Source organism: Centropristis striata, chromosome 19 (genome assembly GCF_030273125.1).
Source record: "Centropristis striata isolate RG_2023a ecotype Rhode Island chromosome 19, C.striata_1.0, whole genome shotgun sequence".
In the NCBI taxonomy this organism is placed as follows: domain Eukaryota; kingdom Metazoa; phylum Chordata; class Actinopteri; order Perciformes; family Serranidae; genus Centropristis; species Centropristis striata.
Genome location: NC_081535.1, coordinates 24,400,690 through 24,421,303, shown reverse-complemented (window position 1 = coordinate 24,421,303; position 20,614 = coordinate 24,400,690). Strand labels below are relative to the sequence as shown.

The 20,614-nt window shown below is 39.7% G+C and overlaps 1 protein-coding gene across 1 annotated transcript in view; it reads left to right on the top strand.

The window, feature by feature from the left end:
* The window catches only part of tln1 (talin 1), a 122,633-nt gene that overhangs the window by 67,472 nt on the left and 34,547 nt on the right, over positions 1-20,614 (top strand). Inside the window, exons 28-46 of the mRNA XM_059357594.1 lie at positions 951-1,159; positions 2,971-3,090; positions 3,529-3,726; positions 4,856-4,995; positions 5,083-5,176; positions 6,156-6,245; positions 7,362-7,484; positions 7,784-7,927; positions 8,045-8,206; positions 10,668-10,808; positions 12,817-12,998; positions 13,551-13,683; positions 14,269-14,370; positions 14,779-14,949; positions 16,168-16,416; positions 17,548-17,667; positions 17,788-17,934; positions 18,049-18,215; positions 20,012-20,195. Coding sequence (XP_059213577.1) covers positions 951-1,159; positions 2,971-3,090; positions 3,529-3,726; positions 4,856-4,995; positions 5,083-5,176; positions 6,156-6,245; positions 7,362-7,484; positions 7,784-7,927; positions 8,045-8,206; positions 10,668-10,808; positions 12,817-12,998; positions 13,551-13,683; positions 14,269-14,370; positions 14,779-14,949; positions 16,168-16,416; positions 17,548-17,667; positions 17,788-17,934; positions 18,049-18,215; positions 20,012-20,195 — 2,876 coding nt within the window. The remainder of the gene's footprint in view (positions 1-950; positions 1,160-2,970; positions 3,091-3,528; positions 3,727-4,855; positions 4,996-5,082; positions 5,177-6,155; positions 6,246-7,361; positions 7,485-7,783; positions 7,928-8,044; positions 8,207-10,667; positions 10,809-12,816; positions 12,999-13,550; positions 13,684-14,268; positions 14,371-14,778; positions 14,950-16,167; positions 16,417-17,547; positions 17,668-17,787; positions 17,935-18,048; positions 18,216-20,011; positions 20,196-20,614) is intronic.

Genomic DNA, 20,614 nt, shown 5'->3' with positions numbered 1-20,614 from the left:
TGAAATAAAATATATATATATATATATATTTTTTTTTAAAAGATAACTAACTGAAACTGTATTTTGTGGTAATAAAACTCTCTAAAATTATAGTGAAAATGTCCTTCGTTTTCGTCTTTGTCAACTTTTTTCATACATAAACCTTTTTGGTTGATATGAAACCTATTTCATCTATTTGGTTTTTTTTTTACTTAATAAACTTATTGGGGCTGAGATGGATCAGACAAAGGAAATAAAGGAAACATTTATTGTGACCTTATTGAATCTCACACCCAACAAATACCCCATTACAAAAAACTAAAACTAACACTAAAACTAATAAAAACTAAACTAAAACTAAGCATTTTCCCAAAAATAAAAACTAATTAAAACTAGCAAACTCACTCTAAAAGCGTATTAAAACTAACTGAATTTGAAAACAAATATTGACAATGAAATTAAAATTAAAACTAATACCATTGTGTGAGAAATTAAAATATATATTTTTTAGGACCTAAAACAGACAAACACCAAAAACAGATTGTATCATATAGAGATTCCAAGTCCTATTGTATTTATTCCATAAATATGGCATTATGGAAAAAATAACCATATGAATAAATACAGGCAAAATACACAATATAATTATGAAATATTGAAATTGTTATTTCCACCTGCTTGGGTTTACAATTGAAATTTGTTAAGGAAGAAATGAACTGCAATGAACTGTTATCTGAATCCAGATAAACTAGCATGTGATAATCCAGATCAGAGTTTTAATAGTGTTTTTGATTTCTTCAGATGTAAAGCTTCTATTAGATTTGTCTGTATGCATTCATGTGGTTATTTATTTCATAATGTCTCATTTAATTATTAGATTTTGACTAAATTTGGTCTCAGTAATAGGTATATTTATTGGGAATTCTTACGTAGCATCCAGTAAAGTTTGTCACCTCTTTGGTTGGCTCCAGGCATGGCAGCCAGAGACGTGGCCCAGGCCCTCAGGTCTTTGGCCTCAGCTGCCAGAGGTGTTGCTGCCACCACGGCCGAGCCAGCAGCACGGAACGCCATGCTTGACTGTGCCGGGGACGTCATGGATAAGTCGGGCAACCTGATTGAAGAGACAAAGAGGGCCATCGCCAAGCCAGGAGACGCAGAGAGTCAGCAGAGGCTGGCCCAGGTCAGACTGAGGGACAGAGATGTAGTGTGGGGGGGGTCAGTAATGAAGGGAGCTTTGTTTGAAATTCTGATCAATTCATTTAAATATAGTACTGTGTCCAGCTGGTGGACTGACTTACCATGTCTGATTATAATATTAGCTAACATACTGTAGGTGATAGCAATGCTTTTGTCAAGCAGTGACATAAGATGAACTGAGCCCATTGTGAAACGAGACTGTTGGCACATTCTAGAAAACTGTGAAAATGATGATGAAAATCAACTTGCAGAGAAACTAAACTTGCTTCAGGTAATCCCACACTATGTGTGTGTGTGTTGGGAGGCAGCACTCAGCCATTATGGCCCGCGACAATGGAACAGCCTGCCAGAGGACACCAGGACCGTAGAGACTGTTGATGTTTTTAAAAGAAGGCTCAAGACCGACCTGTTTGGTTTAGCTTTTAACTGATTACTTTACTGTTTATTTAATTATTCACCTATTTATTCATTTGTCTATTTATTTATGTAGTTGTTCATCATATCATTTGTATTTTCTTTTCCCGTTGTATTTTAATTTTTATTTGAATCTGTTGTCTGTCTTTTAGTCTTTTAATTTTTGTCCTGTCCTGTTGTCTTTTAGTCTGTTCGTTTTTATCCTGTCCTGTTGTCTTTTATTCTTTTAGTTTTTATCCTGTCCTGTTGTCTTTTAGTCTTTTAGTTTTTATCTTGTCCTGTTGTCTTTTAGTCTTTTAGTTTTTATCCTGTCCTGTTGTCTTTTAGTCTTTTAGTCTTTTAGTTTTTATCCTGTCCTGTTGTCTTTAGTCTTTTAGTTTTTATCCTGTCCTGTTGTCTTTTAGTCTTTTAGTTTTTATCCTGTCCTGTTGTCTTTAATCTTTTAGTTTTTATCCTGTCCTGTTGTCTTTAGTCTTTTAGTTTTTATCCTGTCCTGTTGTCTTTAGTCTTTTAGTTTTTATCCTGTCCTGTTGTCTTTTAGTCTTTTAGTTTTTATCCTGTCCTGTTGTCTTTTAGTCTTTTAGTTTTTATCTTGTCCTGTTGTCTTTTAGTTTTTATCCTGTCCTGTTGTCTTTTAGTCTTTTAGTTTTTATCTTGTCCTGTTGTCTTTTAGTCTTTATCCTGTCCTGTTGTCTTTAGTCTTTTAGTTTTTATCCTGTCCTGTTGTCTTTTAGTCTTTTAGTTTTCATCCTGTCCTGTTGTCTTTTAGTCTTTTAGTTTTTATCCTGTCCTGTTGTCTTTTAGTCTTTTAGTTTTTATCCTGTCCTGTTGTCTTTTAGTTTTTAGCTCCAGTGTTCCCTCATGGGGGTCTCCGCACTGGGGGGTGTGTCGGGTCTGTCCGTGGGGATGTGGTCTTGGAGACTCACTGGGCCCGGGGGACTAGGCGGCTCTGCACCATGTGTGGAGTCCGCCCCGGTCCATCCGGGTCGTGGTGGTCTCTGTCCTCTATGGCTGTGGGCTCTGCCACCTCTCAGTGTGGATGCTCCTACAGGTTGCTTTTTCCTCATCTGGATCCTCGGTGCCTTGCCATGTCACTACACTCTCAATCAATATGTGCTGTGTGTGAGTCTGAGTGTGTGTTTGTGTGCGTATGTGTCTATGTGTGTGTGTGCATGTATGTGTATGTCTACGTGCAGATGTGTATTTGGGGATGGGAGGGGTGGGTTTTGTCATTTTTATTGGCTGTTTTTATTTTAGTTTTTGTAAAGCACTTTGTGTTACATTTCTATGTATTAAAAACGCTATATAAATAAAGTTTGATTGATTGTGTGTGTGTGTGTGTGTGTGTGTGTGTGTGTGTGTGTGTGTGTGTGTGTGTAGGTGGCTAAGGCAGTGTCTCAGGCCCTAAACAGATGTGTGAACTGCCTTCCTGGTCAGAGGGATGTGGACAACGCCATTCGAACTGTGGGCGAAGCCAGCAAGACTCTCCTGTCTGATTCTGTAAGTAGGATAGGTTGCATTACTGATGTATAAATAAATAAATATTTAAAAAAAAGGTTTTGTAGGCTTTCCAGTGTAGACCCTGGACCACTGTATCAGCAGACTGACACAGTAAGAGACTAGCTGGCCAACATAGCAGAGCATTTAGCAGCTAAAGAGAGCGGTATTTCCAGGGAGTAAGTTTAAGTTAGTTTTGTAACCACACAATACAGTTTCAGTTAGTTTTTTTTTTTTTAAACTCTCATTATTTTTATTTCAGTTAATGCAATTGTTTTTTCAATTCTAGTTTTCGTTATTTTGTTAGTTTGCGTTAACTATAATAACCTTGCTGTATACAACTCTAAACCTCATTTTTCATTTATTCCGTTGTTCCTGCTACTGTGCTCTCTGTCTGTCATGCTCCTACTGCAGCTCATTGTTCTCCTCCTCCCTCTGTAGTTCCCGAACAGTGGAAGGAGCTTCCAGGAAGTTCAGGCTCAGCTCAACGAGGTGGCGGCTGGTTTGAACCAATCAGCTAATGAGGTGGTGCAGGCATCGAGAGGTACTACCCAGGACCTGGCCAGGGCCACTAGCAAGTTTGGGCAGGACTTCAGCAACTTCCTTGATGCCGGTGTTGACATGGCCGGAACATCCCAGGTCAGTATTGTATTGACTAAGTCCTAAACGAAATCTAGTACTGGTTGCTAATATGGAGGATTTAAGTTTAGACGTGCGCCCAGTTCGCTTTGAACATAGCAAAGCGAAAAGTCCAGTAATGTTTACAAATATCTCACAGGTTTATTTTCCTTGCATATATCATACAGCAGCAACTTTAACTCATAATACATGTAACAAAAGCAACAAACCGAATTGTTTCTTACATCAAAACCCACATAGGCATATACTAGGCACATACTAGGCACAGTCAAAAACTGTTTGCTTCTCAAATCAGCAACACCGGTGTCTGACCTGGTGTCCCGAGGTCAGCTGAGCCACACAGCAAACACAGTCCCCAGTGGCATGGAGCAAAATGACATGAAATAATACAAAAGTAATATGGCCCATACAAGTATAACAAGAGATTACTTACACATAAGTGATACTGTTTGTGGCATCAAACTTTCCAACGGAGGGAGCAGCCTGCCTTTTAGTTTCTGACACCTACTGTAATCCACTCAGCAAGAGAAGCAACTGAATGATTTGACTGAACAAGGTTATATCTTGGTAATCCTCAGCAGCCAATACAGAATACATCAGGAAAATAGTAAAAAATAAAATAAAATAAAAAAAGAGAATAAAGATGATACAATTGATATATTTGATTTATGTCAGCATGAATTTTAAAAACTCATTTCCTTCTACGAGGTTAAAGTATTGGTCTGGTGATATTCAATGTCTTTCTCAACAAACTGAAAATCTTTGAAAACAGCTAGCAAATATGTAGCTATAAATATATGTAATGACAAAAATGCTCAGGGATTTACTTCTTATATGGTGTTCTATTGAGTGTTTGTGCCAGCAGGACAGTCATTGTGTGTGTGTGTGTGTGTGTGTGTGTGTGTGTGTGTGTGTGTGTGTGTGTGTGTGTGTGTGCGTGCATGTGCGTGCATGTGCGTGTGTCTGTGTGTCAGTCTGTGTGTGTTAATGGTACTGAAGGAACATGAAGGCATGGGCCGTTACATTTTAAGGTGTAATAATTAGATTACAGTAGCAGTTATATGGTATAGTTTCTATCACTGTAAAGTTTCTGAGATGTTCTACATGCCGTTCTCCACCTCTCCTTCAGTCTAAGGAGGACCAGACACAAGTGGTGTCCAACCTGAAGACAATCTCCATGTCATCCAGCAAGCTGCTGCTGGCAGCCAAAGCCCTGTCCACAGACCCCAGCTCCCCCAACCTCAAGAACCAGCTGGCAGCTGCTGCTCGGTAACACACCTCTCTGTCTCTCTCTTAGTTTGGAAGTTTTTTCTGTGCCTGTTTGACTTTTTAAATCTCTGAGTCTTTCTGTTACAGGGCAGTTACAGACAGTATCAACCAGCTCATCACCATGTGCACTCAGCAGGCTCCTGGGCAGAAGGAGTGTGATAATGCTCTTCGAGAACTGGAGGTAACGGCCATCTATATTCCATCTATATTAGTCTTTAGTCTCAGAGCTCAGGGCCCTGTACTACAAAACCTGTGAGCAGGTTATGTTCCAGATTAGAGGTCAATGCAGACACAAGCATCACCTCCTGACCAATCACTTCTCTTAAGAATTGGATTCTGGTCAGAGCGCCTACACTGCAATAAAGGTGTGTCTAAAATCAGGATAAAAACACTAAATCTGAGGGAAATGATCTTGCTGCATGGACAGATAATGTCATTTGACAAGATTTCTTAAATTAAGATTATTAAATCTAGAAATAAGCATGTTGTACGCTTAAAATAAGAAATTAACTCTTAAAACAAGATAAATTAAAGCTGCAAGCAGTGATGAACTGGCCCGAGCAGAGTGCACTGCAGATTATTTGTTTCTTACCAAGATCTAAAAAACTTTAGATTTAGAAATGTTAGATGATATATCTTGTTGTCAGTAACAATGAAACCAAAACAGTCTTTTTTTTCCATTTTTTTTTTACAGTAAAAAATAAATGCATTACTCTACTGGCAATATACTGTAATATATATATATATATATATATATATATATATATATATATAAGCCATCACTGTACGCAGCAGCATTTATAAAGTATTTTCTGGTCAATTATATGGCAGAACAGCGTTTCTTTTGATGGAAAAACTTTTTGAAATATGGAATAAAATGACAATCTTCAACATGAAATCAACAGTGCTAATATCCTTTTATCGTAACCTTAGAAAAAGTTCTACCATATTTATTACGGTAAAGTTCTGGCAACCACAGCTGCCGTTTTTTCACCGTAAAACACTTTTTTTTTTTTACAGTGTAACTTGGAAATTGTTAATAATAAAGAAGATTATAAAACAAGGATTCCAGCATGTAGGCAATACATGGGTCATGTGACATTCAGCTAAGATGTGTAGGTTGATTGTGTGTTTGTCCACCCTGTTGTCCCTGTGTGCAGTCGGTGAGGGGGATGCTGGAGAACCCGACAGAAGCCATCAACGATCTGTCCTACTTTGACTGCATTGACAGCGTCATGGAGAACTCTAAGGTAGAACTTAGACCAGAGCAGCTCTTCTACTCTGTTTGGTTTTCTCCCCTTCCATTGTTTCTTTTTGTTCTTGTTTCATCATCTTCCTCTCATTTCTTTACTTCCTTACAAAAGGAAACACTCAGTTTTGTAAATGGCAACCGTTTACTTTCTCTCACATTAGGTGCTGCTTTGCTGGATTAACATGTATACATTTATTTAGATGAAGCACTGTCCCAAGTGACAGTGGAGCTGTCCTTGGGTATTGAAAGTATTGTGGTCAGATTTCTTTTAAGCTCTGTTACACTTTATTTCCTTGAAGTCCCTGGAAGTGATTATGTAATGTGGGACTAATTATAGGGATGTCTTGAGACTGCTGTTTTGGTTAAAGTCTAGTTAAATGTGTTGAGTTTATTTCAGTTGTTGGTTTCATTGGTGAAAATTAATTGTGCATCGTCTTCAAGCAAGGTTATTATAGTAAACGAAAACTAACGAAGTAACAAAAACTAGAATTGAAAAAAACATTTTCGTTAACTGAAATAAAAATAAAAATTAGATTTTTTTTCATAAACCATAACTAACTGAAACTGTATTTTGTGGTTACAAAACTAACTAAAATTATAGTGAGAATGTTCTTCGTTTTCATCTTTGTCAACTTTTTTCATACGTAAACCTTTTTGGTCTATCTGGTTTTATGACTTAATAAACTTATTGGGGCTGAGATGGATCAGACAAAGGAAATAAAGGAAACATTTACTGTGACCTTATTGAATCCAGCACCCAACAAATTCCCCAAACACTAAAACTATAAACAATAAAAACTAAACTAAAACTAAGCATTTTCCAAAAAATAAAACTAATAAAAACTAGCAAACTCACTCAAATAACTAATTAAAACTAACTGGATTTGAAAACAAAAAAACACAACGAAATTAAAACTAAAACTAATGAAAAATCCAAAACTATTATAACCTTGCTTTCCAGACGTAATTAATTCAACTCACTCTTTGTACAGTAGTGTGTGCTTTTTTATCGTTTGAAGAAGGGTTGGATATTGCACATTCTTTGGAATTCGTATGATACTTTTGCTGATACACACCTGATTTGTATCTATATGGTATGGTTTCCTATCTACAGGTCCTTGGTGAGTCCATGGCTGGCATTTCCCACAACGCCAAGAACTCCAACCTACCAGAGTTTGGGGATTCAGTCAGTGGTGGCTCCAAAGCTCTGTGTGGTCTGACTGAAGCAGCTGCTCAGGTAAAAATCATTATCTCACAGATGAACGCAGTACACTGAAAAAAGAAAATAGTTGAACCAGCTTAATTGAATTGTTTAATTTGGTAACACCTAAATGGATTAAGTTCTTTCAAATTAATTTAAAAAAAATTTGAAAGAACTTAATTCATTTAGGTGTTACCAAATGAAATAATTCAATTAAGTTGGTTCTTTTTTCAGTGTAGGTAAGAAAGTCTGTGTGTTGTCGTTCTGTTTGTAATTGGCACACTTGTAATACTTACCACACTGTGAATTGACCAATGGTCTGTTGATGTCCCAAGGCTGCCTACCTGGTGGGAGTATCAGACCCCAACAGTGCAGCAGGTCAGAAGGGCCTGGTGGACCCAGCTCAGTTTGCTCGGGCCAATCAGTCTATTCAGATGGCCTGCCAGAACCTGGTGGACCCAGCCTGCACCCAGTCCCAGGTACGCCATGACTTCACTGCAACATCACACTAATGGCAGGTTTTGTCATCAGTCTCGTTCATCTTGGTTCGTGAGTCTATATGTGGTTGAATACATCTTGCACTGTTTGTTGCCCAGGTGCTCTCTGCCGCCACCATTGTGGCCAAGCACACATCGGCCCTGTGTAACGCCTGCCGCCTGGCCTCCTCCAAGACCCCCAACCCTGTCGCCAAGAGACAGTTTGTCCAGTCAGCCAAAGAAGTGGCCAACACCACTGCCAACCTGGTGAAGTCCATAAAGGTTTGTAGCAAGGTTATTATAGTTCACGAAAACTAACGAAATTACGAAAACTAGAATTGAAAAAACATTTTCGTAAACTGGAATAAAATAAAAACAAGAGTTTTTATAAAAACGATAACTAACTGAAACTGTATTGTGTGGTTACAAAACTAACTAAAACTAACTAAAATTATAGTGAAAATGTCCTTTTTTTTTGTCTTTATCAACTTACTTTTTTCATACGTAAACCTTTTTGTTATTATATGAAATCTATTTCATCTATCTGGTTTTATGACTTAATACACTTATTGGGGCTGAGATGGCTCAGACAAAGGAAATAAAGGAAACGTTGATTGTGACCTTTTGGTAGCACCCAACAAACTCCAAACCCAATTTTAAAAAAATAAAACGAACACTAAAACTAAGCATTTTCCAGAAAATAAAAACTAATTAAAACTAGCAAACTCACACTAAAAACTAATTAAAATTAACTGAATTTGAAAACAAAAGATCACAACAAAATTAAAAATAAAACTAATGAAAAATCAGGGTATGCTCCAAACAAACTACTTAGTACAGCTGGCCTCAGGTCATTTCTAAAGGCTGGGACTGATGTTTGCATTAATTCAATATATGGAGAGAAAAGAAAGACTGCCTGTCTTTCGAACGAAATAACGAAAACTAGAATTGAGAAAACATTTTTGTTAACTGAAATAAAAATAAAAACAAGAGTTTTTAAAAAAACGATAACTAACTGAAACTGTATTGTGCGGTTACAAAACTAACTAAAATTATAGTGAAAATGTCCTTCGTTTTCGTCTTTGTCAACTTTTTTCATACATAATTCAGTGTTTCTATTTGAACATGCAGGAACACATGGTGAATATGTTTATTGAGATTGGGATGTCTACACTCCAACCAATATTCAAAACACCTGGAACTGTAAGAGTTAATAACCTTATTGGGGCTGAGATGGATAAACCAAAGGAAATAAAGGCAAAATGTATTATGACCTCTTTGAATCTGGAACCCAACACATAGCCCATTATAAAAAAAAAAAGAGCTAATACTAACACTAAGACTAATAAAAACTAAATTAAAACTAGCAAAGTCACTCTAAAAACTAACTAGAACTAACTGAATTTCAAAACAAAAAATCACAATGAAATTAAAACTAAAACTAATGAAAAATCCCAAACTATTACAACCTTGGTCTGGACCACGTGTATCTATAAGCCCCCTGGACCAACAGGCTAAGGACACTGTGAAAAGTTGTGGAGTTAGTTGTGGAAGTATATGCAGTAAACAGTGAATCGTCATGTTACTTGGCATGTTGGATCAGTATTTCAGGGTCAGACAAACATAAGACCAGCAGTTAATTTTAGTGAGTTAATTGGCCAAATTTACAGTTAAGAGAATTATAGTTATATACTATAGATTCTGATCTGGCATTGCAGTGGTCTTGCTTGGGTCAGAGTCAATCTAGTCCAGACCTGGGCATTGGGCGGCCCGCGGGCCACATCCGGCCCGTTGGCTGACCTGGTCCGGCCCGCATGAGGTTACCCAGAAATTAGAAATCAATACAACCGCAGTGCTTTTATTTTGAAGGAGATTTACGTATATCTGAGTTACCCAAGTTACCTCGGTACCTTGTCAAAAACACGTATTGGTTTTTGCATAAAGTTAATAAATTACTGGTTTACTGCATAACATACATGCTCTATATTATTTTTGTGGTTTGAATGTATGTTTAGTAGCATTAATTTATTTATTTTAAATCGTAGCTCCATGAAAATAATAATAAGACATTCCTTGGTCACCTTGTGAATCCACCGTAAGAGGAATAACAAACATTAGCATTAGCAATTGAGCAAACAAGCACTTTTACTATAGTTAAGACAACAAATATAGCCTCTAATATATATGACAGAAGAAAATAAGCTTTACCAAACCTTGTGCCCTGTCAGCCAGCCACTATAGAAGCCTTTTTGATACTTTATATCTACTTTATATGAATTACGACGCACTCGTTATTATTTACCGTTCGTTTTTCATTTAACCGCTCCACCTGTTATTTCCTGTCACTACCTTTCAAAATGAAAGCACCCATTTCACGCTGGATGGCACCTTTTCAAAATAAAAGCATCACAACATTGTAAAACACCTATAAAATATACAAACAAGCTATATAACACAAAAACACCAATAGGATCTTTGCTTAAGGTCATTTACTCCACATTATAAACAGTCTTATCATAACATGTATTCTCATCAGTAGCAGCCCAAAACCAGATAATTTACTGCATTTTATAAAGCGATTACATTAATATTGAGCAGAATTTAGTTCAGAGTTTTGGTCCGGCCCCTGCAACCTTCGTGGTATTGGTCATGTGGCCCCTTGGGGAAATTAATTGCCCACCCCTGATCTAGTCCAAGAGAAATAGCAATGCATCAGTGTAATCATGGCTACACCCCTGTGCAGGCATTGGATGGAGCGTTTAACCAGGAGAACAGAGAGAAGTGTAAGGCTGCCACTGGTCCTCTGATAGAAGCTGTGGACAACCTGACAGCCTTCGCCTCCAACCCAGAGTTCGCCAGCATTCCTGCTCAGATCAGCCCCGAGGTAAGGAAACAACTACTACCCTAATTCTTTTCTTCTTCCGAGAAGTGTCATTAAGTAAGAGGAAAGCACTATCTGTGTCTTTAACCCATTGACGCCGGGAAAGCATTACCGCATTTCTACCATTGAAACCGGGAGCGCTGTTGCGTCACTCTACCATTAAGGCCGGGACAGCGGATATGTCATTTTGTAGTATTTGTATTTTTTTCCACCTATTTTCGGTCTCTTGGCCAATGAAATGCATCAGAATCATGATCAGAATACATGCGGTAGTGTCGCAATGCAACATTGGACTTTTCCAGAACTTTGAAATCATGGCGGAAGACGACTATAGCGGAGGAGCTCAGAAGTAAGTGATGGAAGCGATCTTGATGAAAACAGCGCCAATGATTTTATTGCTGATCCGGACTTTGAACCCTCGGAACCAATCGACCGGCATTTATGGATGAGGAATATGTTTTTAGACGACATATTTTCACTGAAGAACAGACAGATTGGTGGCCATCTGGAGATAATAATAATATTATTAATAATATATTGATATTAATAATAATAATAATAATAGATTGTGATGATGCTATAAGAAATCATGACTGTTTATGTCTTATATTACTTTATGCGTCGTTGAGTACCCTGAAAAGTGCAATATATAAAATGTATTATTGTTATTTATTATTATTATTATTATTATTATTATTATGTTTTTCCAGGCGTGTTAGGCCTAAATGGGTTAATGCAGTGCAGTTGAAACAATAGCGATGAATGTATTTCCTCAATTTCTCTACCTAATCCAGGATGATCTCCTGTAAACTGCTGTAGACCAGTAAGGTCCTGATTTTAATACAGCACTGATTGAAAGATAAAGCTAGACTTTCCAATGCAAAGCGTTGAGGACAATATCACTGCTGCCCAGTGAAGATCACCGGCATGTTGGTGCAGTTAAGACTATTCAGCCAAATGGGAAGACATGGAATGAATGCAATTCCAAATACCCACACAGTCTTAATAAGATGCATGCCAACAGCAGGATTCTGCTAAAGGTTTTATTTGAGAAACGTGCAAATACTGTAATGGGAGGCATATGAACTAGAGTTGTAACCTTCTGGACTAGATGGATGATTTAGGCAGTGAGCACATAATGGTGTAATAGCTTTCTGCACTATAGCTAATTGTGGCTTGAAGTCTTGGAACCCTAGTTCTTTTCTTCTTCCGAGAAGTGTCATTCAGGCCCCGTTTACACCAGGACGCTTGTGGGTGAAAACGACAAAATATTTTTTTTGACGGTGACTGTGTTTTTGGGGCTTAAAAACGCAAAAATCTGAAACCAGCCTCAAGTGGAAAACTTGAATACGCTCCGCCGACGTAAGACGCAAAACTCTGCTCAGATCTGCGTACGTGTTTACGTCACATACATGCTCCAGTAAAGGGAAATATACAAACATGTGGGATTATTTCCATGCGTCGGACCTTCAAGCTGCTCTGGCAGATAGGTAGGTCTTTCCACCAAATGTACAGGATATGTACAGATAGTATTAGTGAACAGAAAAGGATCTGGAATTACCTCTATCACATTTTGGATGCACCAATTGGTCGGAGGCGAGCCAGACGGCTTTGGACGAGACCTGGGAGATCTAGTGGATGGTGGATAACTTTGTGGAAGGAGTAGCTGATGAAAATGCGTGGCGTGAAAACTTCCACATGCCCAAAGATGCTCTTATCACTTTAAGTGATGCTGCCTGGCATGCATACCCAATCCAATTCACACACTTTAGCGCTACTATTTGCACGCAGATTTCCTCCTGAAAACGTTCGTCTAAACGCGGAATAAAAAGTGAAGACGCGACGCCACTTTTGCGTCTTCTGTTCAGACCGTCATCATGTAAACGGAACCTTAGTAAGAGGAAAGCACTATCTGTGTGTTTACTTCAAGTGACTCTAAACTCTTCAGTATTGTATGTAGTATGTATGTAGTGAGTGATGTTCTCCCTGATTTCAACTCTTTTTTTCTCAGGGTCATGCAGCCATGGAGCCCATTGTGGCGGCAGCAAAGACGATGCTGGAGAGCTCGACTGGACTGATCCAGACGGCCCGCTCTCTGGCTGTCAACCCTAAAGACCCCCCCAAGTGGTCAGTGCTAGCAGGACACTCCAGGACTGTGTCTGACTCCATCAAGAAACTCATCACCAACATGAGGTAAAGGCCCCTGCTACTACTAGTTCTGACTTCACTGACAGGTCCAGGCTCACCTTCTACTCTGATGCCAGACTAAGTGCTACTTCCTCTTTTAGCAGAGCCACTTCCAGCTTTACAGTTATTGCATCTATAGTATTTGCAACTCATTAGTTCTACTTCTTGTTTTGTCTCTCTTAACTTCTGCTTGATAGTACAAGTTTAAATCTCACAAGTTCTGATGTTTAGTTAACTTAATAGCATTCCTCACATTCTTCACAAACAATTGCTAAAGCTTTTTTTTTGATTCATCAACACAAATTAAAATGCATTTTTTCACCAGTTTAACAAATATATAGTAGTATATATAGTATATAGTATATGTTTTAGTCACAATATAAATGTCAATAATCAGCTTGTTACATGACCAAGTATTTGCCTCTTAAAGCAACTTTTCACTACATACACCCTCTGTCTCTTGTGTGTGTGTGTGTTTGTGTGTGTGTGTGTGTGTTTGTGTGTGTGTGTGTGTGTCTGTGTCTGTGTGTCTGTGTGTCTGTGTCTGTGTGTATACAGGGAAAAGGCTCCTGGCCAGAGAGAATGTGATGATGCTATTGAGGTGCTGAACGGCTGCATCCGTGAGGTGGATCAGGCCTCTCTGGCTGCCATCAGCCAGCAGCTAACACCCCGAGAGGACATCTCCATGGAGGTAAACACACAGACACACACAAACACAGCTTAGTAGGGAACCAGACACCTCAGAATCAGACAGAATAATCTTATACTTGTTCTTTTCTTACAACTGTCTATTTGTGTGAGTGTGAGTGTGAGTGTGAGTGTGAGTGTGAGTGTGTGTAGTGTGTAGTGTGTGTGTGTGTGTGTGTGTGTGTGTTTTTTCTTGTACTTCCTACATAGTGAGGACCAGAACACGTTTTTAATCAACAAAGTGAGGACATTTTTTGCAAAGTGAGGACATTTCAGTCTGTCCTTACATGTCAGTGGTCCTCACAAATGTGCTCTTTCTCTTCAAGTCTCAAAAAGATCCTGTTAAAGAGTTGACAGTATGTGTATCTGAGCAGGCTGCATTCTGGAATGTGACATATGTGCCCTAACAAAGGGCTGTAGCAGAAATCGACCCGTTGTCCATCAGTGTTCTCCTTAAGCCTTTGCAGGCTGTTTCCTGTCAGAGATCAGTGTCACTGTGCTCTACATTTGTATGTAAAAATCTAAGACTTGTTTGAGACTGAAGATAAATGTGTTATATTGATGCATCTTCTATGTACATGTGTTGCAGAACCTTCATGAGCAGATGGCTGCCTCAGTCCATGAGATCAGTAACTTGATTGATCCTGTAGCTGTGGCTGCTCAGTCTGAGGCTTCCCAGCTGGGACACAAGGTATGCTACAGGACAAAACCTCTACAAAGCTATCACAGTGTAACACATGTATGAATGGTGACTGCCCCCCCCCCCCCTTTTTTTTAAATCTAAAAAAATACTTTCAAGATTGCAATTGCAAGAATGACCTTGTCATATTGTTTTCATCTTTGCTTTTTGTATTTGTAAAATTTGGAGTAGATTCATGATCTGGTTTAGCTTTTACCAGCATTGGAGAACAATTAAATTATTTCAATTTAGCCTTGCCACGCCCCTCTTTTATAACTCTGGGGCTTCCCTAGGGGTCACTCCCCCCAGTTTGGGAACTGACATTGGTTTAACCTGTTTAAGCCTGTGATTTTCTTATATTTTGGACTCTATTTTTCATCTTGTCCCCATGTTTTCTTTTCCCCCCACACATTTCAACAGGTATCTCAGATGGCCAGCTACTTTGAGCCCCTCATCATGGCAGCCATTGGCACAGCGTCTAAGATCGTCAGCAGCCAACAGCAGATGGCTGTCTTAGACCAGACCAAAACCCTGACAGAGTCAGCGCTGCAGATGCTTTACACTGCCAAGGAGGCAGGAGGAAACCCCAAGGTACTGGAGCTGACACTGGTCATGTGGTCTCTTGTGGAGGAGCTGCTAGAGAAACCTGGCAAAATAAACACAGCCCTTTCATTGAGAGACTGGGAGGCACTAGGCCAATAATATTGGTGCAGTTTAGAATGCAATATGATATTTATCCAAAGTATTGTGATTTTGCTAACTTTCATAGCAGCTTCAGTGGTCAATGAACAAGTTTTGCCCATAGACTGTATATAAATAATTATTTTTTTTGGCCCGTTGGAAGCATCTAGTTCAGCGTTACACTCGTCGCCATCTTGCGTCGCCATCTTGTTTCCGATACGGGGAGCAGACCATATCTGGACTGTGGAGGAGCGAGAGGGATCTGATCACAGACTACAGCCTCTCTACACCTCAACCTGACTGAGAGAAGCTGCTGCTAATTCATGTTAGCATTAACTGGAGCATTAACTGGATGTTAGTTTTGGCTTGTAAAAAACAAAAACAAAATGTATGTTACTTACCTCAGAAAACTGAGCAGCGACTCCTTGGAGTGTCTGTTAGTCCTGACACTGAAAAAGGCTGAAAAAGACATTTTTACTGAAAAAGTTCAAATAAACTGTCAAGTGAAAATACAGTGAAAGGGTCAAAGTTATGAGACCAAACCACTAAACGTCCTTTTTTATATCTATATAACGTTATATATAACTTTATTGACACGTTGCGGTGGATACGCATTGTTCTGCTTCTCTCCTGATGACGGCTCGCCTTGTCAGTGACCTGTCAATCAGAGGTAGCCACGCCCCAAATCATATGATTCTTTATCTACTATTTTCTTCTAAATGGGGCCATTATTAGAAGTATTAACATCAAATTGTCTTGAAGAAGATTTTTCACTAGTGATTGAGACCATAATGTTGTCCTAAAAAAATTCTGAGGTAATAAATCAAGTGAGAAGTTTTCTCATTTTGCACTGAAATGAATTGACAGAATTTTTTTGCAGCCACATTTAGCGCCCGCTGCTGGAATTTTTGGTAGAATGCAGCTTAAGGCACTTCCTGGTTTGCCTCCCTGCTCAGACACGGAGGTTGCCGCCTGGTTTTGCCACAGACCTCATCAGGTTTGCTTATTGTAAACCAAGCCTGGTGAATTTGATTTGAGGGATATGAGAAAGATAATCCTAATTCACCCAAGATGTTTTATGTAATCTTTTTACAGTTTGTATCACTCAATGTGTTTTCCTTTCTACAGGCAGCACATATGCAGGAGGCCCTTGAGGAGTCAGTGCAGATGATGAAAGAGGCAGTGGATGACCTGGGTGCCACTCTGGCTGAGGCAGCCAGTGCAGCGGGTGCTGTGGGTGGCATGGTGGACTCCATCAATGATGCCATCAATAAAATGGAGGACACGCCTGCTCTCGACCCTGAAGGCACCTTCGTTGACTATCAGACTACCATGGTTAAGACAGCCAAGGCCATTGCTGTCTCTGTGCAGGAGATGGTAAGGCATTTTGAAAATCATTCAATAAGCCGAAGTAGTTCTGGTGGCTATTTGGATGTACCGTATTTCCTCAATTTAAAGCCCTATTAATGACCGGCCTCATTTAATAACCGGGTGTAAAAACAATTTTTAGTAAATAAAAGCCGGCCTCTTTTATAAGCCGGGTGTCTTACCGGTGTTATGTCAAAGTCTGTTCCCCCATCGATATGTGTCCCCCTTACCTTAACCTGCACCAACCTGACCCCTGACCCCAACCAGTCCTCCTTTAAGTTGTTAACATGAGCCCAAGTTTACCTTAACCCCAAACAGTGATCTCTAAAAGGCCTAACCTTAAACTTAAATCCTAACTCCAACCATGGAGGTGATGGAGGAGAACACCATTCAGGAAACATCATTTGAAGGGTAACAGATTTCACAAAACCAGTTAAAATGTATGAAAGATATTTTTGATCAGCCAGTTGAATTGAATAAATCCACAAGCACAAGCGAAGATTTATGCATTTCTAATTTCCTACTTTACAATTTTCCACCATTAAATTAGCATCGTTCCCACTAGAGGATAGTGTCTTGGCAGTTTTGACAACTGCACTAAGTTAATGGGTGAGCTGGCCAAACAAGACGCACACAATACAGATTTCAACACCTGTATTTTGAAGTTTGGCCACACGAGTTAGTACTGTAGGTAAATATGGTTGTTTCTCCGCTGTCCTAGTCATTCTCTGTGAAGTGGAGCTGTTTACTCACGTTCTTCTGGGCTTTTTAGTAGTTTAGACATTTTAAATCCTGCTTAAAATTAACATTCAGCGTGCTGTTCATTGTTTGTTTACATCCGAGTACTTCCAATATGGCTGACATCCGGGTAACTGGCTACAATGCTGTGTAATACACTCTAAAAAGTGCCGGTCAGAGCTGCTCTGATTTTCTTTTTTAAATAAAAGCCTCCTTCAAATAATAGCCTGCCCCTATTATTAGCCTCAAACTGATTTTTTATTAATAGAAGCCTCGGCTACTATTTGAGGAAATACGGTATGTATTGATGGAAGAGTAACTTAGCTTAATGTGAGTATTTTTGTAGATTTCTAACCTCATGCACTAATTATTTAACTTTTGTGGTTTCTCATCTCACTTCAGGTGACCAAGTCTAACACCAACCCTGATGACCTTGGAGGATTGGCCAACCAGCTCACCAATGAGTTTGGAAATCTTGCAAATGAGGCCAAATATGCAGCTGTGACCGCAGAGAATGATGAAGTAAATAAAACCAAATTTACCTCAACGTGCCTTCTTTTTAGAGACACTTGCATTTCTCGATTTCCATCGTCCCTTTGTTTTCTCGCCTTTATTCAGACATATCTCTTTGTTTTTTTACAGATTGGGTCTCACATTAAGAAGCAGGTGGGTGAGCTGGGTTTCAGCTGCACAGGTCTGGTGACCAAAGCTGGAGCTCTGCAGTGCAGCCCCAACGACTCCTTTACCAAGAAAGAGCTGATTGAAAGTGCACGCAAAGTCTCTGAGAAGGTCAGACTGCAATGACTCGCTTCACTTCTTGTTTCAGTATTTTTTACTCGTAATAATATAAAATCATCACTGTATATACACACTTCCACTCACAACAGACTGGTCTTCTTGCAGGTGTCGCACGTGTTGGCGTCCCTGCAGGCAGGTAACCGTGGCACCCAGGCCTGCATCACAGCAGCCAGCGCTGTGTCTGGAATCATTGCAGACCTGGACACCACCATCATGTTTGCCACTGCTGGCACTCTGAACAGAGAGAATGCAGAGACCTTCGCTGATCACAGGTAATAATCACCACAGAGACCCTCTATACAGGATAGCATTACAGTAGATGTAACTGTTATTTATCCCTGTAGGAAATCTAGATCATTGCAATATGATGTCATGGATAAAGTAAAGCGTCATTGGGTTAGTTAGTCTTTTAAGATACCATATTTCCTCAAATAGTAGCCGAGGCTTCTATTAATAAAAAATCAGTTTGGGACCCGGCTAATAATAGGGGCAGGCTATTATTTGAAGGAGGCTTTTATTAAAAAAAGAAAATCAGAGCAGCTCTGGCCGGCACTTTTTAAAGTGTTTTACACAGCACATTGTAGCCAGTTACCCGGATGTCAGCCATATTGGAAGTTCTCCGATGTAAACAAACAATGAACAGCACGCTGAATGTTCATTTTAAGCAGGATTTAAAATGTCTAAACTACTAAAAAGCCCAGAAGAATGTGTGTAAACAGCTCGACTTTACAGAGAATGACTAGGACAGCAGAGAAACAACCATATTTACCTACAGTACTAACTCGTGTGGCCAAACTTCAAAATACAGGTGTTCAATTAATCTGTTGCCGTCAAATGATGTTTCCTGAATGGTGTTCTCCGTAGCATCACCTCCGCGGTTGGAGTTAGGATTTAAGTTTAAGGTTAGGCCTTGTAGAGAGAACTGTTTGGGGTTAAGGTAAACTTGGGCTCATGTTAACAACTTAAAGGAGGACTGGTTGGGGTCAGGGGTCAGGTTGGTGCAGGTTAAGGTAAGGGGGACACATATCGACGGGGGAACAGACTTTGACATAACACCGGTAAGACACCCGGCTTATAAAAGAGGCCGGCTTTTATTTACTAAAAATTGTTTTTACACCCGGTTACTAAATGAGGCCGGTCATTAATAGGGGCCCGGCTTTAAAGTGAGGAAATACGGTAAACATGTTTAATTTGGCCGATTGTCGAACCTCAGATTCAGGAAAAACAATTCGGCTTCCGTCCTGGTCATGGCACAGCGGACCAGCTCTTTACCCTTGCGAGACTTCTGGAGGGGTCGTGGGAGCTTGCATCTAGTCTACATGTTTTGTGGACTTGGAGAAGGCTTATGACCGTGTCCCTCGGGGGTCTTGTGGGGGGTACTGCGGGAATATGGGGTACCAGGCTCGTTGCTACGAGCTAACTGGTCCCTGTATAACCAAAGTAGCATAACGTCATACACATTTCTAGTGGGTGTTGGCCTCCGCCAGGGTTGTCCCTTAGTTGATCAGTATCCTTGTGACCTTTTTGCTATAAGTCATCCAGTGCTTAAGCACCGCCTCTGGCGGTCAGTAAGAATGAAATAGAACGAGAGTTACGTACATAATTATGGTTATATGAATTCTGGATGACCGCCAGAGTTCTCTGTTACTCGGATTTCTCAGTTTCGAGAGAAGATCCAGTTGGAACAGATCCTCTGGTGACACCAGAACTTTTAGATGTTCCCGGGTCATCCAGGGGTCACAGGTGACTTTGTTGGTACAACTACTCGACCTGCGCATGCACAAAATGGAAATATCCAGTGCTTAAGCACCGCTTCTGGTGGTCATCCAGAATTCATAGAACCGTAGTTACATACATAACTCCTGTTAAGGCTTCTGTCAATCATCAACATACAGCTGGAACAGATTTTCAGTGTTAAGTGCTGTTGTATAGAAGTGAATGTGGAGACTCATAATATGATGTAAATGTACCAGTTTTGTACTTTTTACTAGAATATGTGCACCATTTATGTTTTGCATTATGAAAGCACCTATGTTATCACTGGTGACTGTGATCTTCCTGTTTGAAGGGAATGCATCCTGAAGACAGCCAAGGCTCTGGTGGAGGACACCAAGCTGTTGGTGTCTGGTGCTGGAGCCAGCCAGGAGAAACTGGCCCAGGCTGCCCAGTCCTCAGTATGCACCATCACCAAACTGGCTGATGTGGTCAAACTGGGAGCTGCCAGCCTGGGTTCTGAAGACCCAGAGACCCAGGTACAGACTGCAGAAAACATGCCCTAGTAAAACAAAAAAAGGGGTTAAAAGACAAAACTGACCAGCTTCTGATTGGCTACAACACAACATACAGTAAGGTTCTGCCAACCATCTTTCATGGCTTAAAGTTGATCCTTCACCCATTAAAGTAATTACAGATAGAATCCTGATTCACTGCTAACCTCATCATTCAACTCAAATCATCCTTGTACCAAAGTTCATTACAAAATATCCAAACCTAAAGTTTCATGTTGTGACCTGGCAAAGACAATCACCCGGGTAGAAGATGGCTGGTTCAGCAACAGCTTTTAATTAGATTTAGGCTTGGGGATTTTGATATAACATTCATAACGAAATTGAAAAGTAAGAAAAACATTGAAATATAGAGAGGAAGAGAACAGTAAAAATGGATTGCGGAT